General features: G+C 42.6%; 1 protein-coding gene across 4 annotated transcripts in view; it reads left to right on the top strand.

Annotated features, from left to right (window-relative positions):
* The window catches only part of FBXW11 (F-box and WD repeat domain containing 11), a 94,643-nt gene that overhangs the window by 21,069 nt on the left and 49,176 nt on the right, over window positions 1–24,398 (top strand). The window contains exon 2 of one of the 4 annotated variants that reach the window (XM_040972195.1): window positions 14,003–14,104. The exons of the other annotated variants lie outside the window; for them this stretch is intronic. Within the exon in view, the coding sequence (XP_040828129.1) occupies window positions 14,003–14,104 (102 nt within the window). The remainder of the gene's footprint in view (window positions 1–14,002; window positions 14,105–24,398) is intronic. 4 annotated transcript variants of the gene reach the window in all.

Here is a 24,398-nt window from a genome sequence, read left to right as displayed (position 1 = left end):
TAAATGTACTGAACAACGCCCTGGTAACTATACGGTACCTCTGTAGGGACAAGGTCGTATCAGACATGCCGTGTTATTCCCAGCGCCCATTACAGTGCTTGCCAACGTTTGCCAGTGTCAGTGGGGCAGTAAATTTTGGAGGGCAAATGAGAATGACGATCTTGTGCCAAAAGTCTGGATTAATTGTGGCTGGATTTGTTCCTTATGTTTGTGGTATTTTCTGTGTAGGATCCAAATAAATTAAAAGATGGGTATTCAATTTTTTAATTTATTTGGTCCTATTAAGCAGTTGAAATGAAACTCTTCTCAAAAGGTCAAAGGAAAAAAAGGCATCTCTGTCTTCAAATCAGATTTTTAAATTGTCATTGGCTTGTAAAATGTCTGCCATCCTTCCTACTTCTTTTCTTCCCTCCCTCTTTTCCCCTCCCTCCCTCCTCCCCTGGACTAAGAAACCAGAAGAAGTCTCTGCTCTGGAGGCTGCACGTCCGTTATCTTTGCATGAAGAGTGGTGGGTAACAGCCCGGGGCTCCTGGGAGCCAGAGGATCCGGGCAACGAGGTCTGCACAGTGTGCGTGGGCCGCAGCAGATGGTCAGGGTTTGGGGAGGTAAAGGGGAACCATGGCTGCCTTTGTAAGCTCTCATGTTCCCTCCTCGCTCCTCTCCCCACTTCGGCCTCCCGTCTGACCAGAGGCTGTTGTGTTGGAGGATTAGGTTGGTGTTCATCAGTAATGGAAGAGCTGATTGTGACTGAGCGTTTGCTTTGGGTGCAGCACGAGTTGTACCTGCCCATCCCTCTGAACACCCGTAGGCTGAGTAACTTGCTTGGGTCACATAGTGTTGAACCTGAGCTCTCATCCTACTTGTTGGATTTTTTTTTTTTTAACTTCATTGAGTTTACAATTGGGCTTTATAGGAATTTCAATTAAGCATATGGCGCGGTAGCTTAGTGGCTAAGGTCCTGGCCTTGCACGCACCAGGATCCCAGATGAATGCGGCTTGTATCCAGGCAGCTCCACTTCCCATCCAGCTCCCTGCTTATGGCCTGGGAAAGCAGTCAAGGACAGCCCAAAGCCTTGGGATCCTGCACCCGCTTGAAAGACTCATAGGAGGCTCCTGGCATGGAAGGTTTTCTTCTCTGTCTCTCCTCCAATAAGAATTTAAAAAAATACAGCATTTAAACATGAGAAGAGACTTGAGTGCCACTGTTAAATGACCTTGAACACCAGAATCTGGGAAGCAGATCTCTGACGTCCCCTGGTCTCTGCTCATCGACAAAGCTGTGAATAATTCATGAAGTGTCTGTAAAAGAGAATTCCAAACCAGAGACCCACATTCCATTATTCACACCTAAAACATTCAGTGGTTTCTTTATATCAAATAGTCAGTGTTCTTATTTCCTCAGTTTTCCCCTAGACATTTTAAAGCTAAAACATTTTTTTATATTTACATAAAGATTGAACAGATATTTTCTCTCCATTGTAGCCATTATTAGCACTTATTTTAGTATGGTATATTGTTCATGGTACTGCGTTTGTTCAGATTTCTTTAATGTCCCCTCGCCCCCGACAAATAAAAGAAATAGATTACCAAGGAGTCTGCTACAGGAGGGTCCCTGTCTAGGATCCACCTTCGCACAGTTAGGTGTGCCTGGGCTCCTCTGGGCTGGGGTGGCTTCTCACCCCTTCATCCTTTGATGAGCATGAGCGTTTGGAGGAACTCTGACCAGCGCTACCACTGAATGAATGCCCATGATGGAGTGTGCCTGCTGTTTTTCAAATAGATCTTGTTAATAGTTTTTTTTGTTTTAGACTCAGGATCCATGCTTAGCTTGTACACTATATGTGTGCATAAGTAAATAGAAAATAGTCCCTTAAATCTCTGAGTCTATGAAAGTTGCGTCTTGTCTGTTTTTCTTTCAGTTTGTTAATGATTTGTTCTATATAACTTTCCGCTCTGGAATTTGCTGGTTTTCTTATGTCTGTATATTCTATTCCGCTTGGGTTTTTTTGTGGGTTGGTGGCTAGCTCTGGAGGCTTGTTGTGTTTAGGTGTGGTGTGTCTGTTTCTGTTAAACCAAAAACAAAATGTGTGCTGTGTCCACTGTGTCTTCCTGCTATTTGCTTATTTAAAAAATTTTATTTGAAAGCCAGAGTGGGGGAGAGGGTGGAGAAAGAAAGAGAGACCTCTCCTTTAGTGTGCTGGGTCATTGCCTAGATGGCTACACTGGCTGTGACAGTTAAAAGCCGGGAGCTTCTTCCAGGTCTCCCATATCAGTTGTAGTGGCCGAAGCACTTAGACCATCTTCTGCTTTCCCAGGCCACCAGCATGGAGCTGGATAGAAAGTGGAATACCCGGGAATCGAGCTGGTACCCATATAGGATGGCAGTGTCCCAGGTGGCATGGCTTTACCTACTGCACTACAGCACTAATCCTCCTGATACATTCATACACATATATACATATATATACTTATTTATTTAAAAGGCAGAGTTACAGAAAGAGATACAAGAGAGAGAGGGAGAGAGACAGAGAGAGATAAGGAGGAGTAGAGGGGGAGGGTGGGAGGGAGGCAGAGAGGGAGAGAGATCTATTGGCTTACTCTGCATGTGTAACAGCTAGGGCCAGACCAGGCTGGAGCTAGGGGCCCACTCTTGAATTCCCTCATGGATGGCAGGGGGGCGAGTACACAGATGATCCACTGTCGTCCTGGCTGATTAGCAAGGAGCTGGATAGGAAGCAGAGCAGCTTCAAACTGGTAATCTGATATGAATGCTGGCATCTCAAGTAGTGGCTTAACTGTTGTGTCATGATACTGACCTCATGATCCTCACTTAATTGTGATACTCCATTCTTTCTAAGAAGTCCTAAGAAACACAGTGATTTCCATGCCTGTGCCGTTCTCTGAGTTAGAAATCTGAATTCATTGATGTTAGGTAGGGTGAGCAATACTAGGCTGCAAAAAAAGTCAGGTGAGTCCATGAAAACTCATTCATGACCCTGATAAGGAGTAGGAGACTAGTGGTCTTTTTTTTTTTTTTTTAAATTTTTATTAGAAAGTCAGGTAGACAGAGAGGAAGAGAGACACAGAGGAATATCTTCTGTCTTTTGATTCACTTCCCAAGTGACTGCAATGACTGGACCTGCCCGGGTCTGAAGCCAGAAGCCAGGAGCCTCTTCCAGGTCTCCCACATGGGTGCAGGGTCCCAAAGCTTTGGGCCGTCCTCCACTGCTTTCCCAGTCCACAGGCAGGGAGCTGGATGGGAAGCTGGGCAACTGGGATACGAACTGGCGCCCATATGGGATCCTGGTGGGTGCAAGGCGAGGACTTTAGCCACTTATAAATTGGTAAATTCTCTTACTGAATGATCATAAATTGCTTTGTTTTTATATACTTACATTTTGGAACTTAAGTGCCCATTTTTTTTTAAGTAAGTACAGTTTTTGTGAGGAAATTTCTTACCTTAAATATTTTCTTGTGGTTTGTAGGCCAATTTTTGATTTTTTAAATTCGATTATTTTCAAAGTGAGAGTGATGTCACCTTGTCTTCCTGTCACCCTCTAGTCTCGGTATCTGTTTCTGCTGTTTGTCTAGGGTTTGACATCACTGCAAAGGATTGTGGCTACAGATTGGTTTCTGTTTCACATGTGGCTGGAGAAGTCCCTGTGAGATCTGTCCTCTGATCCTGGGCTTAATTCTGTATTCACTGGAGGTATTGAATTGGTTATGGGGGAGCATCTGTGTTGAACGCTTGGTGGAATTGTCTTGATTGGTTGCTTTAGCCAAGTCCTTCATGAAGTGATTAAAACAAGGAGATTGAACAGGGTTTTTGATAAAGAAATTGATAAGTGCCCCAGTATCTCTTAAATTTATACTGGGCTTCTCTGTGGCCCATTATTACTTCCTGTATGTGCGAGGTTCCAGAGTTCGAGCTGGAGCATGCCTCTCCTCACGTGTGCATGTGCTACAGTGTGGGATGTATGTGTTTGGCAGTAATGGTCGGCTGTTAAGATCAGGTGCATTCCAGAGAGTTCATGGGAACAGTACGGGCTGCGAGACTTACAGGGGCTAGAAGAGTATTGTAAGAACACGCGCAGAATGGTTTATAAATTCCTTTTGCAACTGCCAAGTTCAGTGAAATAGCTGACTTTGAGCTGTGAGAATTCCCCTTATCATCACGTCTTTGGCCTTTTGGTGAGAACTGCCCTTATCCAGAGGCCTGGAGGAAACGGACGGTGTGAAGGGAACCAGGGTCAGTCTTGCTGTGCGGCGGGCAGCAGGAACCCTTCTCAGGCAGCCTAGCCTCTGGCTGGAAGATGCATTCATTTGTTTTAGAGCCCAGGGGACTGTGTGGCACACAGCTTTATTCTTATTTGAAACCCAGGTCAGCTTAGGATATGAGAACAGTAGACTACACAGGACAGAAGAGTCTGAAGTTAATTAACAGGTGATAAAATGTTCCTCTTAATATCTATATATTAGCTTTGAGAACTCACTTTTTAAAAAGACAGTTATTTATTTATTTAAGTATTTATTTATTGGAAAGTCAGATATATAGAGAGGAGAAACAAAGGGGTAGCGCATCCATCTGCTGGTTCACTCCTCAAGTGGCCACAATGGCCGGAGCTGAGCTAATCTGAAGTCAGGAGCCAGGAGCCTCTTCTAGGTCTCCCTCCTGAGTAACAGCGTTCTGTGTGGTTGACTGTCCTCTGCTGCTTTCCCAGGCCATTAGTAGGGAGCTGGACTGGAAGTGGGGCTGCTGGGACTCCAATGAGTGTTCCTATAGGATGCAAGCACCACAGGTGGAGGCTTAATTTGCTACTCCACAGTGCTGGCCCCTAATGCCCATCTTTTAAAGGTTTCACCAGTTCTCAGTCTTGCTGCACTGGGAAACAAGTCCCCAGCACTTGATTCCTTGGGGAGTAACCCATATTAGAGCAGTGCCCGTGGCACGGTGAGGCATTGGATTAATGCAGAGTGGGGTTAAGAGTTCTGATACTGACGAGAACAGGTATCTCTCAGTTCCTAGGTAATGTCTTCAAAACAGGTGGGTTCGTTCTGCCATCGGAAGTCCTCTTGGCAGCCGTGCAGTGCACAGTGTGGAGTAACAAAAAATTTAGAAATGTTAGTCTTGGACCCATTGCAGAAGCCTAGCAGCTGAAATACTTGCACCGAACACACTGGGATCTCATGAGCGCAGGGTCTAATCCCAGTTGCCCAGCTTCCCATCCAGCTCCCTGATTGTGACCTGGGAAAGCAGTGGAGGACAGCCCAAAGTTGTGGGACCCTGCACCCATGTGGGAGACCCGGAAGAGGCTCTGAGCTCCTGACTTGGGATCAGCTCAGCTCCAGTCACTTCGGGGAGTGAACCAGTGGATGCAAGATCTTCCTCTCTGTCTCTCCTCGTCTATGAGTATCTGCCTTTCCAATAAAAAAATGAATTAATCTTTTAAACAAAAGTGATAGCCTTTCAGGACAGGACACAATTTCTTTTTTTTTTTTGTAAATGAGATCATGTAATCATTGTGTCTGCCATTTTAAAGTGTGTTGGAACTTTGTTTTCATATACTGTGAACTGTTATGTGTCTGTAAGGAGCTATAGCCACATTTCTGTTTGAAGATATAAATGTTGTTTTATAAGTAGGGTCTATTGAAACACTGTATTTTTTTTCCTTTGCTGTTGAGACAAGTCAAGTGATAAACATCTTCTTAGCTGTACTTTTGGACGTATCTTTACTTTTTTTTTAAGATTTATTTCATTATCTTACTTTTTAAAAAAAGGTTTATTTGAAAGGCGGATTTGCAGAGAGGAGAAGCAGAGATGTCCCATCTGCTGGTCCACTCCCCAGATGGCTGCAGTGGCCAGAGCAGGGCTCGTCTGAAATCAGGAGCCAGGAACTTCTGGCTCTGTCAAGTCAGCACAGGGGTCAAAGGACTTGACTCAGCCTCCACTGCCTTCCCAGGCCTGAGTCGGGAGCTAGATCAAAGTGGAACAACCAGGGTTAGAATCGGCGCCAGTATGGGATACTGACACTGCAAGTTGAAGGATTAGCCCTTTGAACCACTGTGCTGGTCCAAATTTTATTTTATTTTATTGTTATTTTTTAATTTGAGATGCAGGGTCACATAGAGGAGAGATGGAATCAAAAGGAAGTATCAGATTGTACCAACTGCACCCCCATCAGCAGTACAGTTGAATGACAAGTAGACAAATTTGAATATGTTATATGATAAAGTTCTACAACTTGCAGTTTGCATTCCCTTCCCAGTTTGCTTTTATGTTTGGAAATTTTCATAACATTTATTATTTTTGTTGAGAATGATGTTGAGTGGTTTTCCCTAGTCCTGAACAGCGTTCCTAATTGAACCACAGATGCCGAGTGACAAGGGCACAGATGTACACAAACTGTTCAATTCCGTGTAGCCTCAGGATTCCTGGATCTTGGATGAACTCGGCTGGGATTGTGTTCAGACTGCTTTGACTGGGGGAATCTCTAACTCCTTGGCAAGTGAACCTCAGCCGGGTCCTAGCACAACACAGGACCCATGTGGCTATTCCGGAAATAGATTATTTTGTTACATCCTGTTCTCTGTCATGCTGCTTAGAATAGAGATGCCACTTCCCCTCCTACGTCTAATCCTTCTCTGCTCCAGGTTCTGTAAGAGCTGTAAAAAGCCTGGCGACACTTTTGAATCATGGGTGACAGTTATAGAGTGGACAAGGAGGGGTTTTGTCCTGTGGATTTCCTCAGGAACCTGCCGTTATGATGGTGATGTTCATCCAAATGTTTCTGAGCGTGTAAATTAGAGAAAATATTTTTTAGCAGTTAGCATTCTAACTCAGTTTAAACTACAGATGTTTAAGATCAACTCAATTTTTGGGAAAAGAATTTGTTATTAATCAAACTGCCAAGTTGCTGTTGATAATTGGAATAATGTATCGCTTAAATTACAGAAGGTAGTGTTAAAGTATTACACAAGTACTAAGTGATGACTGGAGAAAAATCAGAAAATATGGATGAATAAAAATTTTAAAAGAAAGTTAACCTAAAGTATTTTAATTTTAAGAAATGACTACTGTTAAAGAAAAGTTTGGTGTCTGGCTCTGGGTTTTGATTTCACTAATAGGGTCTATGACAAAAAAACATGTCATTCTAGAATACAGCTTTTTGTTGCTAAAAAGGTAGAATTTTTGCCTATTTGTTGTCAAATCTGGTATAACAAAATGGCATTATGTAGAAAAGATGGTGCTTTACACATGCAGAGCAAGGACCAGCAGTGAGTCCTGGGTCTGGCCGAGCCAGGAGGTTCATCTGTTTTCCCGTGTGGCTGCAGGGGATCGAGCTCTTGGGCTAGCTTCCCATTGCTTTCTCAGGCACATCAGCAGGGAGCTAGGCTAGAAGTGACGCTGTCAAAACTTGAGCTGAATGGGCTGCTAGTGCTGTGAACAGTGGCCTAACCTGTGGATTCCACGAGGGTCTTATTTCTTACAAGTTGCCATTGAGCATTCCTTTTTTTTTTTTGTCATTGCATATTTTAAAAACACAATCCTAGCTTGTGAATTTTGGACAACTTTTATTTCTAAAGATTTATTTACTTGAAAGAGTTTGAGAGGGAGCTATCTGCTGTTCAGATGCTGGCCTTCCCAAAGCGACCACAGTGGCTGGGGCTGGGCTAGGCTGAAACCAGGAGCTTCTCAGCAGCTGGGTCTCCCACATGGGTGACTTGGGCCCAGACTCCTGAGTGCTCATTAGTTTTTTTTTTTTTTTTAATTCATAATTTCTGTAAATGATCTATCATTTTTGTCCTGTTTGCTTTCACCCTTTTTCATTAGATTAGTGTTGAGCAGACTTAAAAAAAGATCTATTTTTATTTGAAAGGCAGATTTACAGAGACAGATCTTCAATCTGCTGGTTCACTCCTCAGTTGGCTTCAGTGAGGAGATGAGTTGATCCAAACCCAGGGTCTCTTCCAAAACTCACGTGTGCGTGGAGGGTTCCAAGGCTTTAGGCCATGCTCTGCTGCTTTTTCAGGCCATAACAGGGGAGCTGGATAAGAGGTGGGGAAGCTGGAACACAAACTGGCATCCATATGGGATGCTGGTTCCTGCAAGTGGAGGTTAGCCAGTTAGCCATTGCACCTGCCCCAGAGCAGATGTCTTCCTGCCTATGGCCAGTGTTCCTCACTTGTTCTACAAAGCACGGGGTCTCTCTTTGCTGGCCTGAAGTGATTTTTCTTTTGGCTTGATATGCTTTATTTCTTAGTTTAGGAACCTTACCCCACCCCCATCTGCCTATGCATTCTATGGCTCACTCCTGTTCTCTGGCAGATTGTCTTGACACAACATGTATACTAAGTTACAGGGGGGAAAATTTCTTGTCTGTGTTGCTATAAAATTGGGTAGCACACCTGGGAAGCGTTGCCTGGTTAAAGGTGCACTGTAGCTCACAGTCGAATAGATACTATCTGTCTTATGGGGTGAAGTCCCAAGTTCTATGGAACAGGAGCTTTTCCCTCTCTAAGCTTACTTCATCTCACACGTGGAATGTTTCATATTGTATTATAAGATTTATTTATTTATTTTTGTTGGGAAGGCAGATCTACAGAGAGAATGACATACAAAGAGGAAGAAATATTTTCCATCTGCTGGCTCACTCCCTAAGAGGCCACAATGGCCAGAGCTGAGCCAATCTGAAGCTGGTAGCCAGGAGCTTCTGGGTCTCCCATGCAGGTTCAGGATACATTGGATCATCTTTTACCATCCTCCCAGGCCATAAACATGGAGCTGAATGGGAAGTACAGCAAGCCAGGACACAAACCAGTGACCATATGGGATGCTGGAAAATGCAAGGCAAAGATTAGCCACTAAAATCTTAAGCTGGGCCCACTTAGAATATTTCAAAGCTGAGTTGGTTGAAGAGCCCTGCATAGGATGAGTCATGTTTTCATTCCTCAGCCTTGCTTATGTTGCTTATTCACTCTAGAATGTTTTACTCTTTGTCCTGCAGTTGTCTCCTATTCATCCTTTATAATCTAGTTCAAACAGCCTTCTCCTTTGGGTGGCCTGGGGGGCTGGGTGGGTGGGGTTGGGTGGGGGGTGGGGTGTGTGGTGTGGCTTTGTTTTACTCTATACATCTCGAGATTCCCTTTTACTGGCTCTTGGAGGACAGGGTATCTTATTTGCTTTTCACTGTGCAGGTGGAGTTCAGATCAGGTTTCTGTGTGTCTTTTGCCTTTTTGTTGTATGGCACAGTGTATTTGAGCCTTCCCACTTGATTATCTCAAGCATAATGGCTGAAGTTAGAAGAGCCTGATAGTGGCAGTAATCTATGGGAAGAGGTTTAAAGAAAAAGAAAACCTGTCAGAAGGCAGATTTTCAAACCATAGTAACATTGCAAAAATTATTAAGATAAAATACCTTACAGCTTTAAAAATAATTGGCTCTTTGAGAAGAAAACCAGGGCAGGCGACTCACAACATTCCCATCTAGAAAACAGATTGAAGTTAGCTTTTGTGAACACTTCTTCAAAGCAGCCAATCAGATGACGAGGAGGCTGCGACTACTTTTTCCTTTTGATCCATGGTTCCTATGGCAATAGAAAGAGAACTTAAGATATTCCTCTGCTACCTCTTTTAATAAACTTTTTCTTTTGAAAGGTGCCAAAGGCTGCTGTTCTTCTTGCTTTTGTCTGCAGTGTTCCTCAGCGTGATGGTCCCGATTATTTTTATTCAAACGGTGACTATGGCAAACTGGCCAAACATTATCAGTTTCCCTGGCTGGTTGTGTTTTGGTTTTTGGAGCCTACAGCTAGAATCAGTCTGTTTGTGTATTTGCTGGTAATGCCAAACGTGTTAGGAATCTTTTCCTATTTTCTATGGACAAAGTAGGTTAATATGAAATTGTGGTAAACTTGTGTTGGTGGTTTTCTAGGAGCTTTTTTTGAGTGTATTCACTGTGACCCTGGATTTTTGTTTGGCGCTTGAAGCTGAAGTCTTAACAGGAAAGAGACTTACTTAGTTCCTATTGTTGCTTGGCTCAATAAGTAGGTCAGTAACTATTTCTTAAATTAGTAAGTAACCATGATATGGGGCAAGTTTTTCAAATCTTTTTTTTAAACAGTAATTCCAAAAGCTTAAAGGTAGACCACTGTTAGCTTAAAGCAAAAAGAACAAGAAAAACAGAGACGGTAGTTTCAGTTGTGACTGTAGCTAATTGGAAGGTAATTTTCCCCCTAATTTAATAGTTATTTCAGAGTGGCCAACATGGATTTCTATCAAGTTTCTAAATTTGAAATTATAAGTTTAAGGATCAATCCTAGCTGCATTTTAATGTTCTTAGATTGATGAATGTGGAATTTTTAATTTTGATTCATTATTTTAAAATTGGATCATTGGTCCATTAGTCTTAAGAGGAAGTTGTTCAGGCCAGAATGTATAGACTTCCTTGTTAAGAAGGGTGTATTTTCTAGAGTGACATTGTCTGCGGAATAATAAATAAATAAAAATAAAAAATAAATATAGTTAATGTAATAAAATGGTAAAAGTAATATACAAAGTTCATCAGTTTGTTCCAATGTAATTGAATATGAGAAGAGGTCACTTCTGATAACTTTTAACTATCACTGTCTTACCAGATGGATAATGAAACTTTCTTTTTTTTTTTTAAGATTTATTTATTTTTGTTTAAAGATTTATTTAACTGGAAAGTGATATTTAGAGAATGAGAGACAGAGAAAGATATTCTGTCTACTGGTTCACTCCCCAAGTGGCCATGACAGCTGAGCTGATCAGGAACCAGGAGCTTCCTCTGGGTCTCCAGTGCGGGTGCAGGATCCCAAGGCTTTGGAACATCCTCAGCTACTTTCCCAGGCCACAAGCAGGGAGTTGGATGGGAAGCGGAACAGCCGGGATTTGATCCAGTGCCCATCTGGGATCTCAGCATATGCAAGGCAAGAACTTTAGCCACGAGGATACTGCACCAGGCCTTCAGTCCTATTTTCAACCCAGTACCTTGTGAGATTACTTTTTAAAAAATTTCTATATTTTTGATGATCTTTACATGGTTAATTAGGATACAAAGGGTCAAGGGCTACAGGAAAGTAGCCCTTTCCACATTCTTTCTTTTTTCTGTGTCTGGGGTAAAGGAGGAGATAAAGGGAAAAGCCCCACCCAACACTGAGATTTTTTTTTTTTTTTTTTAAAGATTTATTTTTATTATTTTTTCATTGGAAAGGCAGATATACAGAGAGAGGAGAGAGAGAGAGGAAGATCTTCCGTCCGATGATTCACTCCCCAAGTGAGCGCAACGGGCCGATACTATGCCGATCCGAAGCCAGGAGCCTCTTCCGGGTCTCCCACGCGGGTGCAGGTTCCCAAAGCTTTGGGCCGTCCTCCACTGCTTTCCCAGGCCACAAGCAGGGAGCTGGAAGGGAAGCGGGGCTGCCGGGATTAGAACCGGCGCCCATATGGGATCCCGGGGTTGCAAGGCGAGGACTTAACCACTTGCGCCACCGCGCCGGGCCCCAACACTGAGATTTTTGAATGCGTAAATTGTATTGTCACTTTGAAGGGTAAGGTAATGCCTATTATAGTATTTTTGTGAAAATATGAAAATGTGTTTATGGGTAAACTTTGGTAATTCCCTGCTTTTCTGTGAATGCAGATGAAATCCTTAAATTCCAACCTTGTTTCTGAGTTATTATGTAAATTTATTAATTGCAAAGATTCCAGAGAGGACACTTAAGCTACAAGGATGTTAGAGTTTATTTAAATTGCAGCGTCTTTGTAATATAAATACATGATGTGCCTGGGCCTTTTCTCGGCTCGTCCACTTCTGATGTTCCATATGGAAGTACTCTGTTAATCAGCCATTGCCTGAGTATCTCTGGATGACAGTGTGGTGCAGTGGAATGAAAAATGGCTTAGAGTCAGGATTAACTTCTGGTCTTTTCTCTGCTGTCAGTTAACCCTTATTGCTTTGCACTTTGGACAAATGACTTTTAAAGTAAGTCAATTTCTTTTCTTGATTCTTGATTTCCTAATCTGTAAAATGGGATAGCTTTCCCATGCCACAGGTGGGGAGTTGGATGTGAAGTGGAGCAGCCGGGACATGAACCGGAGCATAATAAGGGCATAGAAACCACACTGGGTCTCATAACACTTTTCTTATAAAGGTTAAAATGAAAGTTTATAGTGTCATGTCTGACAAATTACAGGAGCTCTGCAAGTGGAGCTGCTTTCATTGCTTTATGCAAATATTTATTTAGCGTCATTTCTCTGTTGGCACTCTAAGACAGGAAACTGTGGTGCAACAGAATTTTAAATTTGTGAATTCTAAGTGGTGCACAGTGATATAGTGGCTACAGTAGGCTTTGGAAATTTGCATTGTAGTTAAGATATAACTAGCTAATAGCAAATGCTGGCTGGGAGCCAGTCTGTCTGATGCAGGCAGTCTGTTTCATGGTTGGGGTCATTATAGCCCATGTTTTTGACAGGGAAAGTTATTCTGGGATGGTAAGTGTAAACCAGTACCATTCCAGGTAAACAAAAATATTTGCCCATTCTAATTATAGCTAGGATCAACAAATTTATGAGCATGAGTCTAATATTTCCAGAGTATTTTGGTTGAACTCAAATACTCATTTTCTGTTTTTCTATTCATGACTACTTTTGCTGTTGTAATGGATCTTAGAGCAGGCAATAAAAACCCCCCCAAAACAAAAAAAACTTATTTCATATCATCAACCTGATGGTTGTTAAGTACTGTGTGTTCATTTTTATATTTTATTTTTTATCTTAATTTCTTTAAGACAACCAAGCTTTGACAAGATAAATGAAATGATAAATGAAACAAGTTTTTAAACCTTTGTCCTGTCAAATGAACTTTGTAAACAAAGTTCAAAATGAAAATCATGACATTCTAAAAATTTTTATTTAATTTTATTTTATTATTTTAAAGATTTATTAATTTTTATTACAAAGTCAGATATACAGAGAGGAGGAGAGACAGAGAGGAAGATCTTCTGTCCAGTGATTCACTCCCTAAGTGAGTGCAACAGCCGGTGCTGTGCTGATCCGGAGCCAGGAGCCAGGAGCCAGGAGCCAGGAACTTACCCCAGGTCTCCCACACGGGTGCAGGGTCCCAAGGCTTTGGGCCGTCCTCAACTGCTTTCCTAGGCCACAAGCAGGGAGCTGGATGGGAAGCAGAGCTGCTGGGATTAGAACCGGTGCCCATATAGGATCCTGGTGTGCGCAAGGCGAGAACTTTAGCTGCTAGGCCACCGAGCTGGGAATGAGATGTGTTTTAAAGCAGGTTTTAGTGTCTGTAACTCAATCTGTCACTTACCTTTCCTGTTGCCTTTCTTTTGCCTTATTGTCTTGATCCCCGGTGATTTTTACCTTTACGGAAGTGCAAAGCTGTGCTCAGATGAAAGAGGTGATCAAAATTTGTGTGTGCTAGTGTTGTTGGAAAGCATGTGGGTTTTGGTAGCAAACTGAAGTTTAACATTCGGACTCTGCTGTCCTTTGCTGTGTGTCCTTGTGCACATCACTTAATCTTTGGGCCTTGGGAACTGCAGTGTGATGTGAGGATTGGAGTGAGTGTGGCACACAGTAGGTTCGTTCTTCAGCAGTGAAGGCGATTATGATGTACACGAGACAGACAACTGTTACTTTTATGAAACTGGAGTCGCACTCTCACCACTAATCTTGCTTATTCTCAAGACTGTCAAAGTTCCATGTAGCGGGTTTTATTTTAACTTTCTCTCTCTCCCTCTTGATTCTGTCCCCTGTATCCTGAGAAATTAGCAGTTGGTGGCAGGAACCTCCTTTGCTAGGACAGAAAATGGGCCCTCTCCCAAGGTTTCGGTAAGGGACTCTCCCTGACCCCCACATTGCCACGGGTGCACCCCCTGCCCCAACTAACATTCAAGTTGCCTGCGTGAAGGAGTGATTTGTTGCGGCCTCTAACTGCTTCTTCTCTTCCTTCCTTTTTGTCATCCTGCAGTGTTCTGTGCCAAGGTCTTTGTGGCTAGGCTGCGCCAACCTGGTAGAGAGCATGTGCGCACTGAGTTGCCTGCAGAGCATGCCCAGTGTCAGATGTCTCCAGGTGCCTCTCTTCTTTCTTGTTGTAAATGTGTTTTTACGTATGCGATGAACATTTGTTGAAACTTGCAGTAGTGTGTTTAATCCAATGTTAAGTCTGCTAAATGTTCTGTGTAACCCTCTGCTTTCCTCCAGCCTGGGTGCCCCGCATGGAGGAGTTAGGACCAAGAGGGGCCCTTCTGAGCAAGGGGGGCCCCCCGCGTTAGGCCCCTCTGCTCCTCTTTTTCTACTCCTGCTTTTAATTCTTTCCTCCTTACCTTGAAGTTGTGATTCTCATGTTTACCAGTTGTGCATGTGCCAAACAAAAAACAAAACAAAACAAAAAATAAAACCAAAAAAACAAAAGCCAAAAAGATCTGAACCAAAACTGCTATTTTCCATTTGGCTACTTTTTCCAGTTGGTTGAGTTGGGAGGGTTCCTAATTAAAGTGGTGGGTTTTTTGTTTTTTTCTTCCTATTTTGAAACTCATCCTATTGCTTTTCCTGCCCTACTCAAAAAAGAAGTGGGGAGGACATCCCTAATGGTATAAACTCTCAAATTGAAGTTTATAAAGGTCACAGCTTTATGCTGCCAATCAATACCTATCCATTAGGGCCACCTCCCAAACACCGTATGTGGTGTCTGTTCCCAGGGTCCACCCAGTTCCAGGCCGGAGCCGGCAGAGAATTCCACAGATTAAAAAAAAAAAACACAAAATGTTGTGGGTGGGGGTCTGGAGGGTGGGTAGGGTTTTCTCAGGACAGACATCTAGTAGGAGTACCTGGCTTACTGGGATGGTTTCCAAGGCAGCCTAGGCAGACGTTTCTGGGGCTGTATTTATGATGCTTTGTTTTGGGAAAGCATGGGTTTAATTATATATGGTCTCAATAGCAATATTCAGTTTTCTTCACTGCATAACCCATTGTTTTATATCTCTAAAAAGCACTGATTAAATTCTTGGTGTCCTGTAGCGACTGCTGTGTGTTTTAGGAAAACAACATAGATATTATGAAATAAGCTAGAGTGGTGATTTTGATGACCTGGGCAACTCTGCTCAAGAATAGCTTTCTTTGCACACGTGAAGTCTTGAATGGAGCTTTGGGATGCTAGGGAGGAGGCAGTGTTCCTGCAGCTGGGGCTGGGTCGCGCATTTAATTTACTTATTTGCACATAATCTGAGTAGCATTGATACAGTTATTGATTCAAATGGCTTTCTTTAGGCCACTGCCCTGGAAGCCCGCTAATGCAGTTAACTGGGGAGAGTAAATTCAACACAAGGCCCAGTGATCTTTACCTTCCGTGTGAAAGGTGAGGACTGGGCGTTGCAGTGAGGCTGCAGTGTGGTGTTTGTGTTTGGAAAAGCAACTTCCCTGTGTACGGTGCAGCTCTAACAGAACGCTCTTGAGATGGCAGATGCGGCAGTGTGCGCTCCTTGGTGCTGCATAATGGATATTTGCATTATAATAATGGTGTGCATCAGTCTCTGGTTTCTGGAACTGTTACAGTTGCTTTTAGTGGGCTGACCTGATTTTTTTTTCCCCCAGAATTGGAAATTTAAGTAGGGGAAGGATTGTAGTTGTTAATGGGGTCTTGGAGTGCAAGGTCTTTTTATTGCTCTCAGTTGAAAGTCATTGACCAATGGAAAGCATGGCTCAGTATATTTTCGTAGCCCTATTGTGAATTCTCTGGAGGTGGGGCTTGTGGGAGGAAGTGTGGGTTGTTACCTTGTTGAAAATGGAAATCCAACTGTGTTAAAAGTTCTTTGACTCATCTCTTCCTGTGAAAGTCATTTATGAGGAAAAAAACGGAAACCTTGCCATCAAGGACCTTACCTTAGGGAGTGGAAAAATAGTGTACTTAGAGACATGTAGTAGAAAATTCTGTTCCTTAGGTTTTTGTTTTTGCTAGCATCTAATGGAAGATACACAGGATTGTAAATGAAGTGTAAGTATTCAGGTGATTGGAATTAGCAAATCATTCTGCTTTTTCCCTCTGTGAATGGAAAGCAGCCATGTGTTAATGAAACTGGAACAACTTCTTCTCCACTCAGTTGTTTTACATGTTATTATTTTTTATTTGAAAGGCATTGTAGAGACAGAGAGGAAGATCTTCCATCTGCTGGCTCACTCCCCGACTAGCTGCAAGGGCCACAGCTGAGCCATTCCGGAGCCAGGAGTCAGGAGCCTCCTGTTGGCTTCCCGCTTGAGTACAGTGCCCCAGGACTGGAGCCATGTTCTGTTGCCCGATCGGAAGTGGAGCAAGCTGGACATGGACTGGTACTCTTAGGAGATGTTGATGCTTGCAGGTGGAGGGCTAGTTTGAATCATAATGCCAGCCCCATGTTGCTATTATTATTTTTAAATAACAACCTGCACTTTCTTTTTTCTTTTTCTCATCAATTATTTCAAGGCCACCATTCCTTTTTTCTACCACCACCTAGTCTTTAAAACAATATTGAAATTCAGTGGCTTCGTTTTGGTTTGGTATCTCAAGGAATGTGTATTGCTTACATGCTCCCGTTTTGTTTTACCGCTAAGATACGCTTCCTTACATTGCATACCTCTGAACAAGCTCATTGGAAACAGGCCTGAGAAGAGAAGAAGCAGAAGCTGGTGACGTCGCATAGACTCGGGAGCTTTCTTTGTAAGGGTCCCCTTTAAAGTGGCCACAGTGGACCCACTGAGAGTCGCAACATCAGCCAGTTGGCCTGTCTGTTTTGCTGAATAAGTGAGCGTTTTGATAAAGCAGGGCTGAGGAAAGAAGTTACCTTTTAGGCATTGTTTAGCCAACTGCTGTTTTAACCATTTGTGAAAAGGGAAAAAGGATAGCAGGGACTTCGAAAAAGAAAGATTAGCCCCATGACGTAGGTGTTACTTCCCCCATTTTTCTGGGTGTGGAAACTGAAATTGAGATGATGTGTGCTGTTTGACTCAGGTTACTATTTACATAAGTGTGAACTAGCAGAACAAGGCATTTGGATTTTGCACTCACCTGATTTCCAGACTGGGCTTTTTCCCTTTCATTCTGGAATGTCACTTTCCTGAGTTTTGTTTGTGGAAGCTTTATTATTTATGTGGTATGTGGCTTGTTTAGTCATCATTTATTTGAAAGTAAGAAAGACCTTTCAGTTTTTTATAGGGATCAGAAAGAGGGAGAGGCAAGCAAGCAAGCATTCTTTTTGTCAGAATGAGTGCTCCTGTACCTTAAAAGTTGGTGAAGTTGCTGAATGAACTTTCTGCAGATAAAATTCTATGACTGTTTACTGAGCACTTGGTATATGCCAGGACCTCTGCTGGTGCTGGTCATATAAAAATGAACAGTGCAGATCTGTGTCTTGCTCTGAAGGAGCTCATTGTTGTAGGCAAATCTGAATGGAAATCCAGCCCGCCACAGTGGCCTAGTGGCTAAAGTCCTCACCTTGCATCCTGCCGGGATCCCATATGGATGCTGGTTCATGTCCCGGCTGCTTCACTTCCCATCCTGCTCCCTGCTTGTGGCCTGGGAGAGCAGTTGAGGACAGCCCAAAGCCAAGTGGGAGACCTGGAAGAGCTCCTGGCTCTTGGCTTTGGATTGGCTCAGCCCCGGCAGGTGGAAACCCTTCTCTTGTCTCCTTCTCGCTGTAAATCTAATAAAAATAAATTAATTATATAAAAAAAATCAGACTCATTGCAGATGAGGTCCCTGTGCGGCATGTACGTATGTTATGTGTATAAAACTCTGAAATTAGCCAGAGCTATAGAGATAGAATGTGAATAATTGCAGCTTTATTTCAACATTTAAAAATTTTTAAACAAGACTGAAAAAAAATAAATAAAACCGCAGTTGGCTCCAAGGTTATAAAATGACATTGGGTTTCCTTTGATCTCACGGTCTTATTTTTCAAAGTGTCACTTATATTTTCTCATGACAGTTGTAGACTAAAACTTTTAAAAAAATGAACAGAACTCTGCTATAGCTTTTATTTTTAATTAATATTTTCAGCTAGGAAACAAAAGTTACTCTTTTCTTTGAAGGTGTAGTGCTTTTTATCTTATTTCTTTTGATCCTTTTCCAAATTATAACCTGTTCCCCATTGAAAGACAATTAGGAATCAGTTTTCCGATAGGCTAAGCACTGTTGTGGCTTCATTGTATGTGTCTCTTTAGGTTTGCATAATTATGTCTAGAATAAATTTCTGAAATTTAAATTGCCTTTTCAAAAAAAAATCAGTGTTTTATTATTAATGATCTGAATATAGAAAAAGTTTAATTTGTTTTTTTTTCCACTCCTCCAAGATACCTAATGAGACATAGTACATGAACCGGCGCCCATATGGGATCCCAGTGGGTGCAAGGCGAGGACTTTAGCAGCTAGGCTGCTATGGCAGGCTGTAGAGTTGCGTTTTTAATCACTGAGCAGCTCAGCTTTCTGGGCACACAATAATTTAATCAAGCATTAATGTTAATGGTGTTAAATTTAATAAGTATACATGATTTTTAAAAAAGATTTATTTGTTTTTATTGGAAAGGCAGATTTACAGAGAGAAGGAGAGGAAGGGAAAGATCTTCCATTTACTGGTTCACTCCCTGGATAGCCTCAACAGAGCTGAGCCAATCCAAAGCTGGGAGCCAGGTGTTTGTTCTGGGACTCCCACATTGGTGGCAGGTTCCCAAAGCTTTTGGGCAATGTTTCACTGCTTTCTCAGACGTAAGCAGGGAGTTGGCTGTGAAGTGGAGCAGTGGGAACATGAACTGGTGCCCATATGGGATCCCAGTACTTGGAGGTAGAGGATTAGCCAGTAGAAGATTGTTCTTCAGGTTACAATGGTCATTGGAAAAATTCTGAATCAAATAATGGAGACTTCCGCCAGGAAGATTTATTACCATTTTCAATATTGTAGGTAAATTATTATTGCAATAGAAATAAATGCTCAAAATGAAAGCACCAAAGAATTAAATTGAAAGTCACATTTTTTTGTTCAGTTTTTTTTTCTTTAAGCAACAAATACTTATGATTCTTCTACAAGGTGCTGGGACTCATTGTAGAATATGGGAATATACAAAACAGAAATAAAACAATGTTGTCCTGGAGTATAGATTTTAAAAAAAGATTTATTTGTTTTTATTGGAAAGGCAGATATACAGAGAGGAGCAGAGACAGAGAGGAAGATCTTCCATCCGATGGTTCACTCCCCAAGCAGCCTGAATGGCTGGAGCTGAGCCAATCCTAAGCCAGAAGCCAGGAGCTTTTTCCAGGTGTCCCTCATAAGTGCAGGGTCCCAAGGCTTTGGGCTGTCCTCAACTGCTTTCCCAGGCCACAGGCAGGGAGCTGGATGGGAAGCAGGGCTGTCGGGATTGGAACTGGTGCCCATATGGGATCCTGGCTTGTTCAAAGCGAGAACTTTAACCACTACGCTATGGTGCCAGTCCTGGAGTATAGATTTTAATGGAAGGAATTAATGTTGAGTAATTAACAGTGTGTTCGAGGGCAACAGGGCTAGGAATATTAAGGGGTAGGATAGACCAGGCTTTTCAGAAGGGATGAGGGAAAGGTGCCCTGGGAGGAGACTGGAGCAAAGACCTGAAGAAAATGTAGCAAGCGGTGCAAGAATTTTGAGGAATATTATTCTGGGTGAAGGAAAGAACAAGAATACAGGCCCACGGACAGGAATGCAGCAAGAGCTGGGTCAGACTGAGCCAGGAGCCAGGAGTTCCATCCTGGCCTCCTACAGGGCTTGAAGGTGCTGTAGTGCTTGCTGGCCTCCCCTTCCTTTCCAGCTGCACTAGCGGGAAGCTGGATCAGAAGTGCGGAAGTGCAGTCAGGACTTGTCACTGCTGCAGTACGGAGTGCTGGACGTCACAGGTGGTGTCTTAACTTGCACCGCAATGCCTGCCTGTAGACACTAGAGAACCAGTTCACACGACTGTGCGGAGCTGACAGGTGTGAAATGTGTCAGTGTGGCTGGTGGGCTATAGTACACTCAAACATATTTTACTTGTTGCAGACTTGAGGGAAAATTCCTGCTTAAAAACCTGAACGCGTGCACTTCGAGTCTTCACCTGAGATGAGGCCCCTTGCATTCTGCATTGTGTTAACTGTTGCTCCGTGTGTCAGCATTATCACGGCTTACAACACCTTCCCAGCAACAACTAGGTTCGTGTTTGACCAAAATGCTGACACATAAAATTACCATCACAGCCAGAACTGTAAATAGGTCAAACGTGGAGGAATTAGGGATTTAAAATGCAGACAGGCAGTTTCTGATGAAGTGAGGAAGGAAAAGAGAAGCTAAGCATGGCAATGGTAAAAATGATGCGAGTCTCATCCAGTTAGCATCATTTATGACACCAGTTTCTAGCAAGAATTCAGGGGCGTTTGGATGTTTGAGCTGCTTGTGTGTTTGGAAGATAAAAACAAGACCTATGTCTGCTTGCAAGAGTGAAACAGTCTCTAGTAAGGAATCCCTGGGTGCCCAGGGCTGGGTTTGTGCCAGGACCATGTATGTGTGGGAAACTTACTGTTAGTGAACACTGATGGGCCTGGACACGTTTCTAAGCTCCTTCCCATACATGATGTCTTAATCCTCTAAAGAGTAAACTGGCACTATTATCTGTTTTATGTGAGAAAATTGGAAACTCAGTGAGAGCTAGAGAAAGGACGCGCATGGTAGGATTTTAATGTAGTCTGTAGTTCTGGTAACCCTCACTTCCTCTTAAAGTAGAAACAGAACTCATAGATGACTATCTGCATTTTAAGTTGTAAACAGAGTTATGCAGTAGAAACGCTGTTCGTGTCATTAACACGAGTAGTACACACGATCAGCTTTATCCTGTTTGGAGAGCACTTCTGGACCACCCAGTCTAACCTCTCACCTCTCACCTCTACCTCGCTGCCTTGTACTCCGCTTTGTTTTTTTTTCTTCAAAGCATTTAGCACTGTCTTGGATTATATTCCATGTTTGTTTTTCTTTCTTTCTTTCTTTCTTTTTTTTAATATTTATTTGTTTTTATTGGAAAGTCAGGTTTAAAAAAAGAAAGATCTTCCATCTGAGGGTTCATTCCCCAAGTGGCCACAATGGATGGAGCTGAGCTCATCTGAAGCCAGGAGCCTCTTCCGGGTCTCCCACATGGGTGCCCACAAGCAGGGAGCCAAGGCTTTGGGCCGTCCTCCATTGCTTTTCCAGGCCACAAGCAGGGAGTTAGACGGGAAACAGGACTGCTGGGACACGAACCATTCTGGTGTATGCAAGGTGAAGATTTAGCCACTAGGCCATCACTTTGGGCCCCTTCCATGTTTGTTTTTCCTTCGTTTGCTGTCATTGTCCCAGCAGAATACAAGTTCCACAAGAAATGGATCACATTTTCTTGTTCACTGTTTGGTAAACACACCTGTTTCTAGAATGGTTGCTAGCAGGTGTTGGGTGTTCAGAAGTTATTTACTTAGTGAACTATAGGGACAATAAACTGGAATGTGAAGGAAAGGCTAGGTGCAAGCTTTGTTAGCATCATAAGGCAGCACTCTGCTTATAAAACTAATGTATGCTGACTAAAAGCAAAGTGAAAAATCAGATCAATTCGGAGTGTCATTGTTAATGTGCTATATTTGCATTTTGTTTTTAATATATGCAAGTATTTACCGAGTTGGATCTTCTATATGTGTGTAGTTTTATAGATTTTATTTTACTCATACTTTGTACGTTGTTCTGGATAATTATATTAACATCTCTTATAATGTCTTGTAATAGTCTGAAATTGTCATAGTGTATACTTCGTGAATATCCTATAAATCATTTCTTTGAGTGCTTAGAATCTTTTTAATTATTAAAACAAATCACCGTTCCTAAACATAAATCTGCCCCTTCCTTTTGAATTATTCAGGATTTATTTCTAGGCGATGAACTGCATATATCTTTTTACATTGTCTTCCGGGGCTTTCCATCTCACTGTATCCTCCAGGGGTTTGAGTGCTGTTGTTTCGAAGAGTTTGAACAGGCCTTTCGGGCTGTGTGCTTCAGCGGCATGTTCTAGATTCTCGGTCCCCTGTAGATGAGCGATTTGTGTAGGAGTTGAGCTGGAGCTGTGTGAGGCCTGGCCTGCTCCAACAGTCTCCCGCTGGATGAGGTGGGCCGAGAGAACCCTCTGCAGAGACGCTTCTGAGCATGTCACAGCTGCACAGCCCGTGACGTCCCTCGCCCAGGTGCTGTGACTAGGGTTCAGAATTGAGACCTTTCTGCTACAAAACTGAGGTAGAATGGGGTTGTTCACCAAATGCTTAAGGAAAGAAGCTCATAGATCCTGTATGTATTTACTGAGGACCCACTGTGTGTCACCCAGTAGTCTGTGCCCTGCTAACACCAAGAACAAGCCGCCATCGTACATGGACAGAATGTATCTACCCTAATGTAACCCAAACCACGAGATACTAGCTGGAGTCCTGGTAAAATCTCCTAGGGGATACTTGGGTACGTGTTATAAAAGGCATATGTTTCTCTTTTAGATGAAAGAAAATGAAAAATTGAGTTAAGATCGTGGTGACTGTGATGATAGGAAGAACTTACCACGTAATTAATTTGAGTGAAAAAGACTGAAAAGAAGCATTGTCTGAGGGGATCTAGTAGAGTTTCTGGGAAAGGGATGGCTTTGGAAGACAACATTAATTTGAGATTTTTTTCTTGAAGATTTATTTTTTATTGGAAAGTCAGATATACAGAAAAGAGGAGAGACAGAGAGGAAGATCTTCCATCCGTTGATTCACTCCCCACGTGGCCGAAATGGCCGGAGCTGCACTGATACAAAGCGTTTTCCAGATCTCCCACATGGGTGCAGGGTCCCAAGGCTCTGGGCCATCCTCTGCTGCTTTCCCAGGCCACAGGCAGGGTGCTGGATGGGAAACTGGGCTGCCGGGATTAGAACCTGCACTCATGGAATCCTGGCACTGCAAGGCAAGGTCTTTAGCTACTGCTTTGGACCCGAGATGTTAAAGTCTGCTTGCTTCTGTTACAAGTACAATACAAGGAATTTTTTTGTTATCAAATAGTTTGAACGAAGCTGACTAAATATTCTACCATGCAGTAATATTTTACTGTATATTTACCATGAAGAAGAATCTTGTGCATAATTATTAAGGAATCATACCACTAAATTAACATCAGTCCATTGTTGCCATCTGATTCTCACTCCCTATTTAAGTTTCATCAAAGGTTCCAAAAATGTCCTATAATTTATAGTAGAGTTGTCTGGTTCAGAATGCTTTGTTGCCTTTATTGTATATATTTTGTGCCTCTTAGTTTCTTTTTGTCTGGAAGAGTGTCTCAGTCTTTGCTGCACTTCTGTGACTTTTGATACTTTACGAGGGAGCACATTAGTTGTTCTGTAGTATGTCTGCCACTGTCTGTTGCTTCCTTATGACTAGATAGATTACATGGCAGTCACAGAAGTGCCACGTGCTCATTGCATCCTGTTAGGTGCTTGCGTGACTTTGTCTCACTATGAATGGTTATCATTTCGATAACTGAAATAGGGGCGTGTCTAAGAAGGCTTTCTTACTGTAAAGTGACCCTTTCTGTCCATCAGTGTGGCTTGTGTCTCCCCATTTTGTTGTCAAGGTTATGATCTGTTATTATCTATGTTGATGGCCAGATTGTCTAGACAGTGGGTGCCGTGTCAGGTTGCCTCCTGCCTGGTTGGGACCTGTCCTCACACTGATTTCAGCATTTTTTTTTTTTTTTAAACGTTGTGCTGCAACACTTCCCAGGCCTTGGAGTCAGCTCTGGTTCTTCTGGCAGAGAAGTATCCTCGTTAGGTCTGGGTGCTGGGTGTGCTCATTGCTTCCAGGCCCACACCAAAGAAAAACAGACAAAAAGCAAACCAAACGCCGAAAACAACTTCTCCTTTTGCATGTATTAATAACCAAACTTGTTTCCAGTTCTAATCTAGTTCCACAGATTTCATTCTGTTCTTGTGTAAGGCAGTCCTTTTCATGTATGCTTATTGTTATTTTAAAAGTATATGGGAGAGAAGAGGAGGTATGGGGGAGGGAAAGCTTCTGTTGGCTTAAATTTAAATTCACGGCCTGAAAGCATGAGTAGTTAGAGGAAAGCATGGATAAATTCCTTTGCAATCTGGGTGGAGGAAAAGGTTCTTTTATCTTGATGTTGCTCCTCCCTCTCTCCTCCCCGCCTTTGTCCAGGCTCACTCCCCAAGGACTTGCAACTCATTTCAGGTCTCCTATGTGAGTGGTGATTTGCATCATAGTCCATGTTTTCTTGTAGTTACTTCAAGCTTTATGCCTTTCTGATCTATTTGTCATGTATTCGTGTCCATTTTGTGAAGTGTAGATT

This window comes from Ochotona curzoniae, unplaced genomic scaffold, assembly GCF_017591425.1.
Source record: "Ochotona curzoniae isolate NIBS_2020 unplaced genomic scaffold, NIBS_Ocur_1.0 contig_1, whole genome shotgun sequence".
NCBI classification, from domain to species: Eukaryota; Metazoa; Chordata; class Mammalia; order Lagomorpha; family Ochotonidae; genus Ochotona; species Ochotona curzoniae.
The sequence above is the reverse complement of the archived record's forward strand: the minus strand, read 5'-3'. Positions and strand labels throughout refer to the sequence as shown.